Source organism: Ailuropoda melanoleuca, chromosome 1 (assembly GCF_002007445.2).
Source record: "Ailuropoda melanoleuca isolate Jingjing chromosome 1, ASM200744v2, whole genome shotgun sequence".
NCBI lineage: Eukaryota > Metazoa > Chordata > Mammalia > Carnivora > Ursidae > Ailuropoda > Ailuropoda melanoleuca.
In genome coordinates, this window is record NC_048218.1 from 185,620,968 (window position 1) to 185,640,665 (window position 19,698).

The following is a 19,698-nucleotide window of genomic DNA, read 5'->3' on the forward strand; positions in this document are numbered from 1 at the left end:
GAGAGGCTAACTGGCCTCCCCAGGATCATAAAATCACGAAACCTGAAATTGGCTCTTCTGACTCTGACAATTGTTTACTCCATTTTCATTGCTTAGCACTAATTTCAGAGATAGTGTTATAATCTTGAATCCTGTCCTCTGTACTAATGTGCCTAGGTCTAGTGTATCACAAATATACTGTGTCTAATTCTTAGACATTCACATTTTTAAAGTAAATAAAATTAGTTGTGTGCATTTCCTGTAGATCTTGATTGTACAAAAACTCAATATAAGTTAAGTGTTTGGGTTTTTAGAAGTACACCACTAGGATAAATATGGCTTATTTTTCTTTCTCTGGTAGATTTGCACCACTAAGTGATCAAAACAGAAAACTTGTGGAAGCCATAAAACAAGGTAAATGGGTATATTGCCTACAATGGGACAGGTTGGAGATTTCACTTTGCTGAGACAGAGATGTGTTACCAGCGCATGTATTTAATTTAGGTCACATTCTGGAGCTCCAGGAATGTGTGAAATATAAATATGCATTGGATGAAGCTGATGAAAAAGGATGGTTTCCATTGCACGAAGCTGTTGTTCAACCCATTCAACAAATACTTGAAGTTGTTCTGGATGGTAAGAGGACATAAAATCCCTTTGACCAAACCAAAGCAAAAATGTAGAAATTTTGAGTGTTCCCAACAAACATAAGCAAAAAGAAAAGGCAGAATAAAAGATTATGTGGAATAGGGAAAAGAGAATATCCATGTTTTATACTCAGAGTATAAAAATTAGCACATTTTATGGGGTGCTTGGGTGGCTAGGTCAGTAAAGCATTGGACTCTTGATTTTGGCTCAAGTCATGATCTCAGGTTGTGAGATTGAGCCCCATGTTGGGCTCTGCACTGGGCATGGAGCCTGCTTAAGATTCCCTCTCTCCCTCTCCTTCTGTTCCTCCCCCACTCCCGCACCCACACTCTCTCTAAAAAAAGAGAATTAGCACATTTTGTGAGGTCCAGGGTTCACCCTTTGCATCTATCTAAGAATGTGACAGAAGTTGCCTTGAAGATGTGGCTATAACCTAAAAGTAATACAAGTTTATATATATCATGAATTAATTGATTTGAATATAAACCTTTTTGCTTTAGGGAGTCAGCTTTTAATTTTGCATCCTGACTGTCTCTTGAGTTAACAGTTTCCAAAAGATCGTTACTGTACAACAAGTATATTTACAATATTTTGTGCTTATATTACATTAATTTTTTCATAATGTAAACATTAGTAAATATGGTAAATCAATATTAAGTATTAAGTAAAATAAAGTATTAATAATAATTTTCATAATTCTGATGTTCTAGCACAGTATTTGTCACATCTTGGCAACTTTTAAAACGTCTTGCGAGTGCCCTTTCAATAACCTTCAATGTTGCTCCCTCATTCTATGCACTAGGAGACAATCATAGCTACTTGATAATTAACTATCCAGCCAGCCAGCCAGAAAAAAATAGCTAAGCAGATAATCAGACAACTAGATATAGAAGATGATGTTAAGCACGGTATTTTCTAACATATTCTGACAGTATTCATATACATTCTTATTCCCACATTCACAGATTTCATTTGACAAAAACCAATTTCAGGTGCAATTTAAATAACAATACAAAGGATCTAGGAGTTATGTTACAATTTATCAAAAAACGAGAATTTGCAATCCATTAAAATAAAAAACCCTCAAAACACAGATTTTGGTTTTCTAAGCTGTCAAGTCCACGCTCATCTACTTATACTCACCATCATTTAATAAATTTTAATCATGTCTTTTAACCTTTCCTTTTCATCAGTTGACTTTGTTCAATCTAAAGTGCATAATGTTGGATTATTCTGATCTCTGTGATATCCTTTAAGTAAAGACTTTTAACTTTATACAATATTTTCACATCTCAGCATCCTACCAGACACTCTGGGAGTTCAAGACTTCTGATGGAGAAACACCCTTGACTTTGGCAGTCAAAGCTGGTCTGGTGGAAAATGTAAGAACTTTACTAGAAAAGGGAGTGTGGCCAAACACCAAAAATGACAAAGGAGAGACACCCCTTCTGATTGGTAAATGACCTTTTTTCCTAGAACTTTTATAGTTTGAGACAAAGAAATATTTAATAAGTATGTATTGGAAACCACTATGTATTGAAGTTATGTGACCTCATCTCCTTCTAGTCCGTGAGCTCCTCCCCCAACACCCATCTCATCTGCTCTATGATTTTGGTGTTTTAATCCTACAAAGAGGTCAAATGTGAAAGATCCTTCAGCACCAACTAAGTAGGAGGGATCCAACCTCAGAACTTTGTGAGGCCAGAAGTGCCAGTTCTAAAGGAGTATTCTCTAGGTAGCGTCCAGTTGTGAGTAGGGTTGCATGTGTAATATGCAGCAGGAAGAAAGAGGCAGAAAGGGGGCTCGAAAGAGAGACACCAAGCTCACATAAGAGCAATGAGGCACCAGCAGATTCTCATCACATCGATGCAGCCCTGGGCACCTACAAAGGGGTTCACAACTATCACACAAGGAATGACGATAAACCTAAAGGTATCATTCGTCATTTTCTTCTCAGTCTGTGTATCCTGCTATTTTCATTGACCAATAAAAATTGGCAAGTCTGCTTGCAAAATGAGATGAGATTAACTACAAATGACCAGAGATAACATTTCCTGTCACATAGGGATGTAGAGTAGTGGAATTTGTCACAATAACCTTGTGCTTCTTATAAGTAAACCAGAACTCTTATCCTGAGCAGGTTCTATACACACAAAATGGAATATTCCCCTATGGTTGCATCGCCACTATTAATGTGATCTGCATTATTTTTAAAGGCACATACCAGGAGGTATTTGCAGTGACATCCAAATATGTGCTGCTGTTTCTATAGATAGTTCTTTAGGTATCTATAGATATTTGATTTCTGCAAAAAGCAAACACACACACACACACACACACACACACACACACACGCACTTTCCCAGTTTGTATACTGTCTCACTTTGCGAATGTAGAATTATTCTCTACTTGCTATTCTCAATTCACTTATTTGAGGGACAACTAAGTCATGATCACCACTCATTTGGTTTCTTTTTGCTTTATTTGCTTGTTTTTCTTTAATGCTTACAACAGAGTGTTAAGCATTTATATGCACTTCAAAGTTGCATATGTTAGCTTCTCTACTCTAGCAATATCTGAAGTGTGGGAAAGGAAGTTGGTCACTGAGTTATCAGAGCCAAAATAGAATTAACATCTGGAAATAATATTTTCTAAAAGCTAAATGGTAATATCAGGAGAAGACAAAAGTCTCACCAAGGAAATTTTCTGAAGGTGTTCGCTTATGTCTCCATTACCCATGTATCTGGAGAATGGGGTTTTTCTTGGGTCACCTTCTCCAGGACCTTCTTTGTGGAGCCCATGCCAAGTATTTTTAAATTCTATAGGAAAATGGATCATCCACGGCACTTTCCCAGTTTTCTTCTTGACTCTCTAGTCTACTTTGAAATTTGCTATTTACAGCCCATTAACTTATAAAAGGAGAGATAAGAGGAAAATATACCATTCTTTGGATTTCTCTGTGTGAAGTCATTTTTATTTTTCTTAGCCCAATGCCATCATCTTTGTCTTCATTATGGAATATCCTTAGATGGCCAAACAAATATCACGTTGGGTCCCTCAGGGGTCTTCTTCCCCATCAGCCGTCTGGCCCTTCCTCGTGGTACTTGCGTACACAGTTACTTGTTGAGAGCTAACTATCTAATTTGTCATCATCTGACACTTATTAAGGGTATTTTGCACTCAGACTCCCTCTCTGACCCCCCTCCAAAGTTGGTGTCACCTTTCTCCAGTTCAGGATTATCCTGGCCACTGGGGCCTGGGGGATGGAGGAAACCAGGGAACCAGGAAGCACGTCTCAGTTCCACTGCCCTCCATTGTCCCACAGCCTTATGCCATTTACAGCGCAGGGGATCTTGCGTCAGATATTTTCTTTCTCACAAATCAGTATACATCCTCTGCCCTCTGTCTCCTCTTTTGATCTGTCAGTCCTTGTCAAGAGACCTCAGAAGGGGCGCCTGGGTGGCACAGCGGTTAAGCGTCTGCCTTCGGCTCAGGGCGTGATCCCGGCATTATGGGATCGAGCCCCACATCAGGCTCCTCCGCTGAGAGCCTGCTTCTTCCTCTCCCATTCCTCCTACTTGTGTTCCCTCTCTCGCTGGCTGTCTCACTCTCTCTCAAATAAATAAATAAAATCTTTAAAAAAAAAAGGAGAGAGAGAGACCTCAGAAAAATATCTCTTCTCTATTTGTCTTACGAGTCACAAGATAAATCAGTGCTAATAATAAGACAATTACATGAGCAAAACACATATGTCCAGAAAAGAAAGAAAATGACAGAAATTTAAAATAAAAAGGAAAAGTGCCAGCAAACTATGAAGTGGTCAAAAGTGCCTATAACGTATACAAAAGTCTCTAATTCCCTAACTCTTGGGTTTCTTTAAGCATTATTGTTGAAGATATATATATATATATATATATCTTATAAGTTACTTAAATTTAATTTTACTTAGTTGTGTTACACAAATACCATGTCTGTGCCTATTAGTTTTCATTATTTCAGCCATTTATTAAGAATGTCTTCATGGGTTAGCTTGGAAGGGATTCCCCATAATTTGCATTATTACTTCTATGGGAAGTAAATATATTCTTAGTTCCAAAACAGTTAAATTGCATGTGAGGTTTTATTCTTAAATTGTTTTAAGTTGTGGCCTATATGTGATATTATTTTCATGAAGAAAGACTAATATCTCTAATCAACATGTTTTCTGAGTCAGACAAAAGGAAAGTAGATCATGATAGAAGAGATTCATTATTTTAATACATTTTTTCTAGAAAAAAATACAATAGGCTCAAGAAAATAAATGAGGACACATATCTCCGGGTTCATTTCACGTATTGATGTTTTTCTCTGCAATGACACCAGCTAGGATGAGGCCACTCACTATAATTAGAGCTGCCAGTGGCAGGTGGGCGATTCAGAGAAAGGCATTTGTCAACAGGCTCTACTTAGTGAGCGGGAGAAAAGCTGAAATCTCACCACAGTGATGGCCTGCCTGCCTCCAAATGAAGTAGGCAGAGTTTGTCCTCGTCCTCTGGTCGGAGCCCTTTCCCTCGCCTTGGCCTCTGATGCTTTCTGTATTCTGCCCCCTGCTCCCCAGGATGTTCTATGTGACCCCTCATCTCCTCCTGCCTTTCCCAGCAAGGCCTGGACTCCGAGTCTCTCTTCAAATAGAAGACATCATAGGCTTCTTCCCTAGACTATAAATTCCACGAGTGAGAACCAAGTCCGTCTTTTTCCTGTTGTCCACAGTGTAAGACACGGTGCCTTTCATATAGCCAGAGTGCGTGAACTGAATGAATGAATGAGTGAATGAATGAAACCATACTTACCTCCGTTAGCAGGGAGTAGCACTCATCCTTCTCTGTTTCTTACTGGGACGCCTGGGTGGCTCAGTCGGTTGAGCTTCCGACTCTTGGTTTCGGCTCCAGTCATGCCTTATCTTAGGGTCTTGAGATGGAGCCCGGCATCAGCTGGGAGTCCGCTTGAAGATTCTCTCCCTCTGACCCTCCCCTCACCCCTCACTCGTGCACGTGCATGCGCTTGTGCTCTTACTCTCAAATAAACAAATAAATCTTTAAAAAAAAAGATTTTACTTACTGATAAGAGAAAAAGATATTACATCTTCCAGAATTATTTATATCTAAACTGGGACAATCTCTTAATAACACCAAGTGAGGGGAGGCGCATGGTTTTAAGTGTGATTTTATCTATTAGAAGCAACAGGGGGAAGAGACATCTATCTAGCGGATCGCTTACATTGTAGTGCATTAGCTGTCATATACTTCACCTGCTTACAACACCAGACCTACCGGGATTCTTAACATTCTCATTGCTGGGGCGCCGAGGGAGCTCAGTCGGTTAAGCCACCAGGTTCTTGATTTCGGCTCAGGTCATGATCTCAGGGTCATGAGATTGAGCCCCAAGTGGGGTTCCGCGCTGGGCATGGGGCCTGCTTAGGAGTCTCCCCCTGCTTATGTGCACTCTCGCTCTCTCTCTCCAAAAAACCTAAAAACCTTCTCATTGCTAACCTCCCATTAAGATCACGGGAAAGGGAAGTTCATTTAATACTCAATGCTTTGGTGGAGGAAAACAAAAGAATCTTTCTGGGGGGTGGGGAGGGGGCTTAATAAACATTATTTACACATGTGGCCCAGGATCCTAGAAGTGATGAAATTAGATTAATGATAACAGTTATAATTTATTGAGCTCTTAGTGTACACTAAGCATTTCCATACATTATTTAATTTATTTATTAAATGGAGGCTATTTTTATTTCATTTATTTTCATTTTCTAAAGTTTAGAAAGACTATATACAACATCCTATTTTAGGGAAGTGCACTATATCCCATGAAACTCTTACCCCCCCTCAGGCCAGGCTCTTAAAGAGAAGGCAATATCATCCTGGGTGTGAGAAATAGAAGGGAATGAAAACTACAATATCCTCTCGTAGAAGGAAAGGGAATAGTGAATATCTATTTTCATATTAAATTTCATAATTCGTGTCACACCATCTGAAGGATGCGTGTTCATATGCCTACTGTTGATATTCTTTTTAAAAATCACCCTCCAGCTGTGAAGAAGGGCTCCTATGACATGGTGTTCACTCTGCTTAAACACAACACCAGCCTTGACCAGCCCTGTGCCAAGCGATGGTCGGCAATGCACGAAGCAGCCAAACAAGGCCGCAAGGATATCGTGGCTCTGCTGCTGAACCACGGAGGCAACGTCCACCTGAGAGACGGGTTTGGCGTCACACCGTTAGGTGTCGCTGCCGAGTATGGTCACTGCGACGTGCTGGAACACCTCATCCACAGAGGTACGTGAAACGGAATGGCACATTCTTTTTTTTTATAATATTTTTTTTATTATATTATGTTAGTCACCATACAGTACATCCCTAGTTTTTTATGTAAAGTTCCATGATTCATTACTTGCGTATCACACCCAGTGCACCATGAAATATGTGCCCTCCTTAATACCCATAACGAGCCTATCTAATTTGCACATTCTTGATGATTCTCCGGTCTCTGATTTCCTTTTCTCCATCCCTCCTTGGCTCGCCTTCCTGTCCTGCGTGTAGCGGGCCTCGGGCTTCTGCACCCATCTCCTCCGGAGCCCCTGGAAAGCCCGCTCTTGCGCCCTCAGTTACACCCGCTACATCGCGACCTGCAAATCCGCAAGGTCAGGCCTGGCTGCTCTCTCTATGGGCGGCCCAGACTCACCGAGACGGCTCACCAGGGCCTCACCATTAGCTTCTCCAAAACGGAATTCCTTCTTCACACTTTTGACCTAATAATCGTTCTCAACCAAGACGGAACGCCTAGATTTACTTCCACGCCCTCCATCACCTTCCTTTCCAAATCCAGCCCATTGCCAAGTCCCGCGGTGTCTCTCCCACCTGTTCGCACCGTGCCAGCCCCGTTGGTTTGCATACCGGGCAGGATCCTCACATCTTACCTGGACCAGAGCAGTTGTTTCCTAACCATGCCGCCCTTTTCCGGGCTCCCTGTCAGAGAATCCATACGACGTGCTGCAGCTCAGCTCTTCTCCTCGAAGGACAGCTACAGCGGTGTATTCAGAAAACTCTCAGCAGCTCCCCGCAGCCTCTGAGTCACGCACGCGGCCCCACTGCATCAGCCACAATTGTCTTTCCAGGTCTGTCCCTCACTGCTCTCAGCATGTCCTGTACCCCGGCTGCACGAGACCAGCAGGATTCCAGAATGTACCCGCATTCCCTCTGTCTGGGCTCGCGCCCGGCCCTTCCTCTCATCTGGAATATTCTCCAACATAACTCACTCTCGAGACACCTCCCCCCTAAAGCCTTTCTGGATTCTCCCAACAGGTCGTGACGTTGCCCTCCTTTGAGCCTCCAAGGGCCAAACGGAGATTTAAGAGACCAGATTCTCAAATTGGCTTCTACCGCCTCCTTGCGGTCGGACCCTAGCCTTGCCAAAACTTCTCGTGCTCGGTTTCCCCATGTGTAAATAAAGGCTAGGACCACATGCTTCCTCAAGGATCCTCTATGGAGAAAAAACGAACACTTTCGCAGCCCCCCACCAGTCAATCTCATTTAATCATCCTCTGAGCCCTACCAAATAAGCAGCATTCCTCTAGTTTACAGACCAGGAGATGGCGATTCATAGAAGTAGCCTGCCCAGACTCTCCCAGTCGGCAGCGGAGCCAGAATTCAAACACAGACCTCCTTCTACGTCAGGACTCCCCTGATTTCACTTGAATGCCACACGCTTGTGTTCTTGGATGATATTTTGTTGTATTTCCCCTCTGAGCCGCTTCAGGTAGTTAGATATATTTTAGGATCTTCTGCTGGGTCACACATAGCACCTAGAGTGCAGTTGTTGAAATGAAATAGAGAGTTAACATTGTTTTTTAATTTGAAAAGCTAACTCTCCCTTTCCCTGGGAGCATTTGTCTACAATGCATAAACTTGTTGATTTTTCAGACATTGTTGTGATGCAAAGATTCTCTAATAAAACAAAACATGCACGCACAGTTGTTTATTGAAAATACCGAGAACACAGATGGGTTTTTTTAAAGATTTTATTTATTTGAGAGAGAGAAAGCATGGGAGAGAGATAGATCATGAGCAGGGGGAGGGGCCGAGGAAGAAGCAGACTCCCTGCTGAGCAGGGAGCCCAATATGGGACTCGATCCCAGGACCCCGGGATCATGACCTGAACCGAAGGCAGAAGCTTAACTGACAGAGACACCCAGGTGTCCCAACACAGATGTTCTTAATCCTATATTTTTAAGTCCTAGCCAGAAAGGCAAACAGCAGGTTGTTTTTAAGGGGACTATCTTGACAATTTCATGATAACTCCAGTTAACACTATGCCATATGTTTTATATTGCCAGGCGGGGATGTGTTTGCTTTGGCGGATGATGGGGCATCAGTGTTGTTTGAGGCAGCAGGAGGGGGCAATCCCGACTGCATTTCCCTCGTGCTGGAATATGGAGGAAGTGGAAATGTACCCAACAGAGCAGGCCATCTCCCAATACACCGAGCTGCCTATGAGGGACACTATCTGTGAGTATTATGTCGTAAGATGATCATTTTCAGTTGAAAACTACAAAATTGTATATACAGTAGAGTCTCAAGTCTAGCCATATGATACTTTCAAAATCTGAAAAGAAAAAGACAAATATAAATATTTGGCTTTTTCCCTTTCTTTTTATTTTCACGTACTTCATGAAATTTCCACACTGAACTTACACTACTTTTTTTTTTAAGATTTTATTTATTTATTTGACAGAGATAGAGACAGCCAGCGAGAGAGGGAACACAAGCAGGGGGAGTGGGAGAGGAAGAAGCAGGCTCAAAGCGGAGGAGCCCGATGTGGGGGTCGATCCCATAACGCCGGGATCACGCCCTGAGCCGAAGGCAGACGCTTACCCGCCGTGCCACCCAGGCGCCCTATGAACTTACACTACTTTTATAATTTAAAAAATTTCTTTTAGAAGGAAGCAAGTTATAACTGAACATTCTGCACAAGCCACCCAAATACGCCTTTCTGTTTTGTTCTGTTTTGTTTTCAATGTGTTTAACAAAAGGCTACAGGGTTCCTAAAACTTCTGCCTTTCGCAAAGGATTTTGTGAAATTTTACCAGTATTACTCTAATTTTTACTAATACCTACGGATATTATGATACAATGTCAAATTTATCCTTGAATAGAAAAGTTTCATTATAAGTTCCAATTTCTTTACTCAAAAAAAAAGTTTGGATAGATTTTTAAATCAGAACAGGTGCCACAATCAACACATCAGTGGAAGTCTATAATCACTGTATTAAACTACCCACCGTAAGAGGATGGTTTTAGGCAATTAAATATATTTTGTAAGTTCAAAAACTTTGAAATCATTAGGCTTTATCGCTTTCAGTGGCCACATTGGCTAAGTTAAGTAGCCAATGACGCATAATCGACGCTAAGTGACATGTTGTTAAAGTTTACCTGGATTTACTCCCAGCGTTCGTAAATTCACACATGGTAGCTCTGAATTAGGCACAAGAGATCAAGTTCTCCTTGCCTGTGGCTCTCATGCATGTCTAGTGGTTCAGTCAAGTGTGAAATTCACAACTATTTATCACAGGTTCTTAGAAACATAAGCTGTGGTTTGTTATCCCCATTGGACTGATATAGATTGATGGAATAATACAGACTATACAGACTCTTTTTTGTGACCGATGATTCGATGGCAAGCTATATGGAAGCAGGCAGGGCGTGCACGGCCACTGCTAAGCATGGACCACTCAGGAAGCAGTGAAAGAGAAGTAAGGAATGAGAACTCGAAAGGCCTAAACTCTCGTCCTTGCTCCACATCCAGCTGAGTGACCTTGGACGAGTCATTTCACCTCCGCAGACTTCCTGTTGCTCTTCTGTTAAATGTGGGGTTGGACTGAGCAGTTCCAAGGTCACTTCCTATGACTCCATGATTCTCATGGTCGAGATCACAAAGCATTCTTCTGTGGCAGCAGATGCGCCAATCTTCTTTTATATTTTTTCCATTAACTAGCTTTGGTTGTTTCTAAGTATTATGTTGTTCCGAAAAGAATTGGAAGACGGGGAGGGCTCCTGAGGAACCACAATTCTAGGACCAAACACAGGACCGCCAGCATGTTCCCCAGGAGTATTTAGAATGGGAAACTAAAAACAAAACTAAATTATACTGAACAAAGTAGTCAGCCAATGGGCAAAGTTCAAATGTTACATGTTTTTGCATGAGGTTGTCTAGAGAAAATAAAAGAAAGTAAACAAACTGCATTCACTTGTCTAGTGAGGAAGCTAATTTAAATTCACTTTCTTCACGCCATGTGGATGTTTGACTTTTTTTTTCTTTTTTCAGTGCGCTGAAGTATCTTATCCCAGTAACATCCAAACATGCAATCCAGAAAAGTGGGCTAACACCAATTCACTCAGCAGCAGATGGGCAAAATGCGCAGTGCCTGGAGCTGCTTATTGAAAATGGCTTTGATGTCAATACCCTGCTCGCGGACCACATTTCTGGGAGCTATGACGATGAGCGGAAGACGGCGCTGTATTTTGCCGTTTCTAACAATGACATCCTGTGCACAGAAGTCCTTCTGGCTGCAGGTGCAGACCCAAACCTAGATCCCCTCAACTGTCTTCTTGTGGCAGTGAGGGCCAATAACCATGAAATTGTCCGGCTGCTTCTCGCCCATGGAGCTAACGTCAATTGTTACTTTATGCGCGTGAATGACACGCGTTTCCCCAGTGCCATTCAGTACGCCCTAAATGACGAGGTGATGCTGCGCCTGTTGCTGAATAATGGCTATCACGTAGAGATGTGCTTTGAGTGCATGCATGGGAACATCTTTGGAAATTCATTTGTGCGGTCAGAGATAGAGGAAGAGGTACTACCGGGGTGGACATCTTGTGTAATAAAAGATAACCCGGTGAGTTACATCCTTTTCTTCTTCCTGTTGGGTCAGCATCCCAATGTTTGCCCATTTAGGGATGTGACAGGAAAAGAAAAATCAACTCTTACGTTTTTCTTATTCTTGAATTTTGGTTGGCAGTAATATGGGGATATAAGCATAAAACGAGGCAAACAAGATGATTTCTTTTTCTTGAATTGCAAACTGAATGTGGAAGCATGTGAAAATGTATGCAATTAATAATTGATGCTCATTTGGTGGAATATTGGGGATGGAAACATGGAAAGAAGAATCATGGGAAGAAATATGATTCTCCCATGTTTGTCGACTGCAATCACAGCAGAGTCCTGCATATAGCTTCAGGGCTCATAGTTTCACAGATAAAAGCAATTTATTTTTCTTTTTTGTTCATTACAAGGAGGGTACTTTATTTTCTGTAAAAAGAGACAGTAATTTTTCATAACAAAATTGAGTGTTTATGTATATAGTATATTGAATGTGTTACTAAATTAAATTTTATCAATTCTCTCAGTTCTGTGAGTTTATTACAGTTCCTTGGATGAAACACTTGGTAGGCAGCGTTATTCGTGTGTTAATCGATTACATGGATTATATTCCTCTGTGCACTAAGCTGAAGTCTGCACTAGAAGTACAGAGAGAATGGCCAGAAATCCGTCAAATACTAGGTAAAAAAAAAAAAAAAAAGTTTTGCCTATGAATTTTTTTCCCTGAAGAATGTACGTAAGCAACGTCTCTTAATGTCATCATTGAGACTTTTCCGGTGCAACTTCACTTTCAGAATTATCTGGGTTTTTAAATCATCCTTAATACTTCCTCTGATATAAGATGCTGATTTTTTGCTTTTCTTGATACTTTCCAACTCTTTAATTGTATAACGAGTACTACTATAACTATATTAACATTTCGACTGGAACTCATTTTTTAAAAGGTAACTCCTATAATACCGTAAGATACGGAGACTGTAATCTCCATGTGAACAGGCATCCATTTTGTTTATTTTTGTATTCTCAAGGCTTTGCATGATACCTAGTGAGTAGTAAATAATAAATACTGAGTAAATGAGTGAATGGAATGAATTAGAGTTATCATTTTTGATACTCTCTCTCTCAGGTGTTTATTGACAAATTCCTATCAGAAGTTTGTCTTATGGGCAGGCCATTTTGTATTCTCTAGTTTAAAGTTTAGTTATAATCATAAAAGTGAATCATATTATAAATACGAAACTAAGGCTAAGGGCAATTACAAAACAGTCTGGGTCCTATAAAATTTTTTTTTTTTTAAGTAGTTAAGTGATTCTGAAACTCACTAATGTTTGGGAACCAATCTTTTTTTTTTTTTTTTTATTAAGTAAGCTCTATGTCCAACGTGGTACTTGAACTTACGATCCAAAGTTCAAGAGTCACGTGCTCTACTGACTGAGCCAGCCAGGTGCCCCCAGACCCTATAAAATCTTGAAACTGACCTGTCAAGCTCTCATTCTGAATGACAGTCCACAATGGGAATAAAACCGAAACCATAGGACATGGTCATGAGAAAGTCCACATAAAAGGAGGGGCAGCAAACAGAACAAGGAGACCTCAGGCAGTAGGCCATGATTTTGGATCATTACAAGAAGACAACAGAATAAAGAATTCCGTAAAGGCAGAAGAGCTGTCTTCGACCAAGCATCCTTCTAAAACTTTAGGACAGCTAATGTCACATCAAAATGAGCAACAGAAAATTATCACAGTCAAGTCTCATATAAATTTATTATAAGAAAATATAGAAAGAGAAATAGAATAATATCCCTACTGACCAGAAAACACACCAGAAAGGCACACCCTTAGGACAGGAGAAAACTAAAAACTTCATTTCAGAACAAGCTAAATGGCATACGGAAGATGATACAAGATATGAAAAAACACAAGTTCAGAATTACAAAAATTCAGAAATGAGGTAAGAGAACTGAGGGAAGAATTAGAAATAAAAAGAAAAAATTAACTTCAAATATAAAGACTGAACTTGAATGAAAGCAGGAACTAATAATGTGATAGATAATACCCTCAGAGAAAAAGAAGCCGAAATGGAAAAAAAAAAGCTTAAATAAAATAGAAATGAAGGAACAGATTAAAGCATTTGAAAGAGTGACAGATATTGAAGACAGGCAATAAAGAGTGAAGAAATGAACAATAGTATTCCTTGAAAAGGAAAATCAAATTGAGGGAACAGAACAAATACAAAAACTTACATTACAAAAAAAAAATCTGTAAAAAAAGAAAAGACAAAACTACAAATTACAAATTACTATGTCCTTTGGTCATGTAGGCAAAAAGAACAACGGACTTATGAGGGGAAAAAATCTGGTGCTCTCAGGCAATATTGTTCCTCTGATCACCTTTTGAAGAATCCACTAGGAAATGAGCTTCAGACAAACAAAATAACTGGAGAAGTAATGACATGAGGACTAGTACTGAGATTAGACAGAATACCAAGACCAAGTGTGAGATAAAAGGGAGGAGATAAAAAATGTAGGATTGCATGTTCAGATAATGTGGATATGACACAACTATTTTAAAATGGGGAGAGCACACACAATAACATTTTTTAAAGATACCAAATTATATGGTGGTGGTGTCATATTAACATTGCTATATGAGAATGACAGATGCATTCAGTGAGTGAGTGATTGTGGGATATTCTAACTCTATTATTCTTTGTATCCTTGAGAATACAGAAGATTTTCAGTGTGGAAGAAAGGAAATAGAAATGTAATAAGTTAAAGAAAAATCTTGTAGTCCATGGGGTGCCTGGGTGGCCAGCGGTTGGGCGTCTGCCTTCGGCTCGGGGCGTGATCCCGGCGTTTTGGGATCGAGCCCCACATCAGGCTCTTCCGCTATGAGCCTGCTTCTTCCTCTCCCACTCCCCCTGCTTGTGTTCCTCTCTCGCTGGCTGTCTCTCTCTCTGTCAAATAAATAAATAAAATATAAAAAAAAAAAGAAAAGAAAAATCTTGTAGTCCTGAACTTGAATTGGAATTATCAATATGAACTCAAGCTATTTTACCTGGAGTGTGTGCGTCTGTCTGTCTGCCTACAGCAAAGGCTTAGAAATAATGGCAAACTGTGAGCAATGAACATCCCTAGACTTGTGGTCTTGAATTACCATTTCCTAGAAAAAAAGAAAGGATGATTTCAGGTCTCAGGAAGGAATGTGCAAGATAAGCCTGGAGTGTCTGTCATTCTACGTTGCAAAGAAACTCTCAAAGACTACCAGACCATGCCAAAAGAATTTAGGAACCAACTTGAAGAGGCTCCTACTGGCCAAAGATGGGACAATTCAGCTGCCAAAGGGTAATTATTTCAGTGAATTGAAACCAATTAAATGTGCTTAAACATGATATTATTAAAAATCAGTCAGCTCCAGAGAATAAGAAAACCAATTTGTTATCTTGAAAATTGATACAGGAAAAAATTTGAGCATTTATTCTGCCTTACCTATATGATTTGTGCCACTAGTAACCAGAGTAGATGAGCAAAGGCATCTCTTTATAAAAGTATTCCAAATAATAAATGAAAAAGAGATGATGTAATTAGATGTCACCACTTTGCAGCCCCCAGTCAGCTAATGGACGTAATCATCGAGCATCAGCTGCTCCTAATATCTCATTATGTGGCCCTTGATGAAAGAACACAGCACCAGCTACAGTTTTGCCAAAAGATCAAATCTGAGTCTGATCAAGTCTCTGGATCCAGCTACCAATTTGCGAGAAATAGAAATGATGGCGAAACATGGAGCTATACACCATGAAAAGGCAATCAGCAAAATTTAGGCTGTGGGAAACTGCAGGGCTTTTCAGTTCTTCTAAAATGAATTGAAAGAAAGAGAAGGGGATGGAGAAAAGAACCTGTGGATTAAGAGACTTAAAGGTCCTAACACATTTTTTAAAAATACTGTCAATACAATCGCATGGGGATAGCACACTTAGAAGAGGAAGCTCTAAAGGAAGTGATTAGCTGGGGCGCTGGCCGGGCTCAGTTGGTAGAGCCTGCGACCTGCAATCTGCTGTTGCAAATTCGAGGCATGTCCATGTTGGGTGTAGAGATTACTTTAAAAAACCAAAATCTTAAAAAATAAATAAAAAATAAAGAGATGAGCATCAAAGTCAGAATCGTGGTAACTCATAGGGGAGGAAGGAATGAAGATGGCAATGGATTATGAAGGGAATTCTGGGACGACTGGGGAAATTCTTCTATACATGGCTTGGGAGGTGATTAAAGATGTTCATCTCTTAATCACTAATAATAACTCATGAAGCTATACGTGTGTGTAGTTACTTTATATTTTATTTTGCAATAAAAAGGTTAAAACATTTTGGAGATTGTAAGAGGAAAAAAAAAAACCCAAAGTCTTAAATATGTGAATTACCCAAAGTTACAGACCTAGAAAACAACAAAGTAAAGATTTGAACCCTTGCCTGTTTTACTTCAAACCACTCTCTCCAACAGCCCTGTGCTTCCTGTCAGAGGCAGAACAGAGTTTGCTTCTAACTGGTAATTAATTGTCCATGTGTTTTTATTACAAAAGAATAACCAACTCTGATGGCTGTAGAAAGGCGATCTAAGGAAGAAGACCAGGAAGGTGTAATATTGTTTCAGTCATCCATTAATGCAACTGGCGTGCAAGGCGTTTGAATGCCATGGGTGGGGTTAACCACTGGATGTCAGGATTCCTCCAGACATATGTAAGGCAATCTATTTGTTAAAGAAGAAAATAAAATGTAATTTTTAAAAAAAGATGGGCTTATTTTGCCTATTTGAGTAACAATAATTTTGCCTCCATAGTTTTTGAAAAACATTGCTTTAATTTTTTTAAGAGAATTTGTTTATAATCACAAAGGCAACGGAAATGTGATGTCTTTTATTATTGAATTGAGTGATAGTTTACATTATTGAGTGGCTACAAAGTGCCGAGCAGTTTTCTAATACTTCACGTAAATTAATTTATCTGATATTCAAACAACCCTACAAGGTAGGTCCCATTGTTAGCCACATTTCACAGGTGAGAGTACTGAAATCAGAGGTTAAGTTCAAGGTCACACAGATCCCAAGTGGCAGAGCCAGGATTTCAATCCATGCCAAAGTCCAAAGCCCACAGCTAAGACCATGTGCTCTGCTGCGCTCATGCTGTTGGGAGAATATATCAGTGTTGTAACATAGATAAAGGAGGAGTTGAGAATAGAGACTAATATCAAATATTTAAGTAACATTAGAATTTTTTTAAAATATAAAACGTTTAGGTGTCAGACACTGAAACAAAGCTAAGATTGAATCATTTCTATCACGTTTCCTGGATAATTATGCATTAGAAAGATCAGTAGACAAGAGAGGAAGCAGATAAATAAAACTGTATAGTACTCAATTCTAAAACATAAATAGGAGATGCGAGCATTTGCTTTCTCAAGTCAATTCCATTCATTCATTTAAGCTGTCCCGGCGAGCACGCACTATGCGCCAGGCTCTTCCTGACACTGGAAGAAGCTAAATGCGTGTCTTCGTGGAGACCGCGATCTGGGGGAGGGCTCTGCGATGCTCCATTACACTTAGAATTTCTTTTCAAATCGCCGGTTGCTAATGGGTACGTGCCTGTTTTTCAGAATGACACCATTAATGTTTTTCTAAAACAGGATGTATTTTACAGGACAATCTACTAATACTGTTTTTATTTTTTGCTTATTTTTTCCCAACATTTTAGAGAATCCTTGCTCATTAAAGCACTTGTGTCGGTTAAAAATTCGAAGGCTGATGGGACTACAGCGCCTGTGCCAGCAAACCTCCATGGAGAAGCTCTCTCTGCCACCAGCCATCCAAAGATATATATTATTTAAAGAGTATGATCTCTATGGGCAAGAGCTAAAATTGCCATGATTTAAAAGATATTTTAAATGTGATTTTAAAGGTATTTTAAAATGGGTTCATTCAGAATTTCTTGGAATCATTTTACATCCTTAAGTGTATTTAAATCCATTAACAATTTTATAACGATCGTGTGTTCTTATGGGGACAACATATTTCACATCTTTAAAGGCCTTTACGTTGTGATTTTTTTTAAAGCTGGCCAATGTTTTTATGCGAATTTCTATTAATTATCTTCACTTCCAACAAGTCTTCATATTCTCCCTATCACGTGTCTCCTACAATACCCATTCTCCTGCGTTTATAAAACAAAGAACCAGTTTCTCAAACCCGTCTCCAGCCAGTTGCTGGCTCTTTCTTTCTTTTATACCCACACCGTGTACAAGAGCTCCCTCCTGCCTGCAGATGCACCACTGCCCTCTCGCTTGGGCTCCCTCCCTCCCTCCACTGCCTTTCTCAAGGTCTTTAATAACTGCCTTGTTGCTAATTTCAATGAGCATTCGTAATCCTTCCAGCTGATTCCTGCAGCATCTGGCACTGCTGTCTGCTCCCTCCTTGAAATGGTTTTCCCTTTGTTTTCAGGACACCTTGCTCTCTTAGCTCTCCTCTCGCCTCCCTGACGGACTGCTCTTGTCTCTGGCTTCTTTCTGTTACTCATCTCCTGCCAAACCGTTAGTATATGTCTTAAGCCCTGTTTTCTTCTTACGCTATGTTCTCTGGGAGAAATGTCATTCACGTCTATGGTTTCAATAACTAACTGTAAGCTGTTGGCTAGACAGTTTATATCTGAAGTTCAACTCTTTCTCTCATCCTATGTAAACAAGTGTTCTAATGGACTTTGTTTTTTTTCTAAAGATTTTATTTATTTATTTGAAACAGAGAGAGCGAGCAAGCATAAGCAGGGAAGAGAGTCAGAGGGAGAGGGACTCTCCACTGAGCAGGGAGCCCGACGTAGGGCTTGATCCCAGGACCCAAAGGTCACAACCTGAGCTGAAGAGAGACGCTTAACTGACTGAGCCACCCAGGCGCCCCTTTAATGGACTTTTAAACACAAAGGCACCTCAAACTCAACATGTCCCCAAATGAACTCACTACCTTCCTGCACACAAAAAGGCTCCTTTCCTACATTAGCTCACTCGTTAAGCCCAATTATCGTCAATGCAGTTTCCTAAGGAAAAACCTGGACGTCAGCTCCGACCACCCTATTTTTCTTACCCAATATAGCAAATCACCAAATCCTGGTTAAGTTTGTCCCTTGCAGACAGCTTTTCCTACTCAGTCTTACTGATTTGGCCCTAATTCTAGCTATTATCTTCTTCTTCCCGGGGTACTGTAGTGCTGCCAGCTTGCCTTCCTTCCTGATGTCTTGTTCCATCCAACACGCATTCTACCCACATCCAGAGTGAACTTTTACAAATCTAAGTAGAATTGCACTCCCCTGCTCAAAATCATTCCCACTGCTTTTAGGATACAGTTCAAAGTTCTTCCTGGCCCTTACCCAATCTAAACCCCTGCCTTCCTCCTCAGCTTTATCTCTTGACTTCTCCCTTACCCCTCTCCTTTAACCATATTAAACACCTGTTACAAGTCTATTCTTTGAACAGTGATTCCCAGGTTTTCAGATTTTATACACCTGTAGTTTTTGTTTTGCTAATTTCAAAAACAGGGTCATCTATTTTTTAAAAATCTATCACCTACTATCACTGTCATTTTATAAAAGAGGGGCCATCTTAATGCCAGAAAGCCAGTCAGTCTTAAACCCAATTAGTGAAATTGAATGGCTTTAGCTTTGAAAAGACTTACCACACTGTCTTCATTTCCTCATTGATGGGTGAAAATTTCATTCTGGCCCAACAAATATCTGAGGTCCTTTGTTTGGGAACCACTGTTGTAGAAATAGACCATGCTCTCTGATACCTCCGGGTCTTTTGCATTGTTTTCTCTCCGTGCCCAGAATCCTCTTTCCATCTCCTTCTTCCCCTCTCACTCTTTCTCCTCCAGGTCTCAGTTTAGACGATCCCTCCCGTGGGAGGGGAGGGCCCAGCATAGCACTTCTCAGGCTTATTATAGGCACCCAGGCTCTCATCTGTCTGCCCCACTAGACTAGAAGCTCTATGAGGGCAGGCTTTATGTCTGTTTTGTTTTCCAGTGTTTTCTTCGAGCCAAACACATTCCCTAGAGCACAGAGTTCAATAATTATTTGTTGAATATATTGAATGAGTACATTCTGTATAAGACCCAGACA

At 40.3% G+C, this 19,698-nt stretch overlaps 1 protein-coding gene across 1 annotated transcript in view; it reads left to right on the forward strand.

Annotated features, from left to right (window-relative positions):
- Positions 1 to 17,465, forward strand: part of ASB15 (ankyrin repeat and SOCS box containing 15) — a 28,475-nt gene extending 11,010 nt beyond the window's left edge. The window contains exons 4-11 of the mRNA XM_002919021.4: positions 341 to 393; positions 484 to 615; positions 1,924 to 2,082; positions 6,699 to 6,944; positions 9,002 to 9,173; positions 10,990 to 11,560; positions 12,075 to 12,228; positions 17,293 to 17,465. Coding sequence (XP_002919067.2) covers positions 341 to 393; positions 484 to 615; positions 1,924 to 2,082; positions 6,699 to 6,944; positions 9,002 to 9,173; positions 10,990 to 11,560; positions 12,075 to 12,228; positions 17,293 to 17,465 — 1,660 coding nt within the window. The remainder of the gene's footprint in view (positions 1 to 340; positions 394 to 483; positions 616 to 1,923; positions 2,083 to 6,698; positions 6,945 to 9,001; positions 9,174 to 10,989; positions 11,561 to 12,074; positions 12,229 to 17,292) is intronic.
- Positions 17,466 to 19,698: the final 2,233 nt, after the last annotated feature.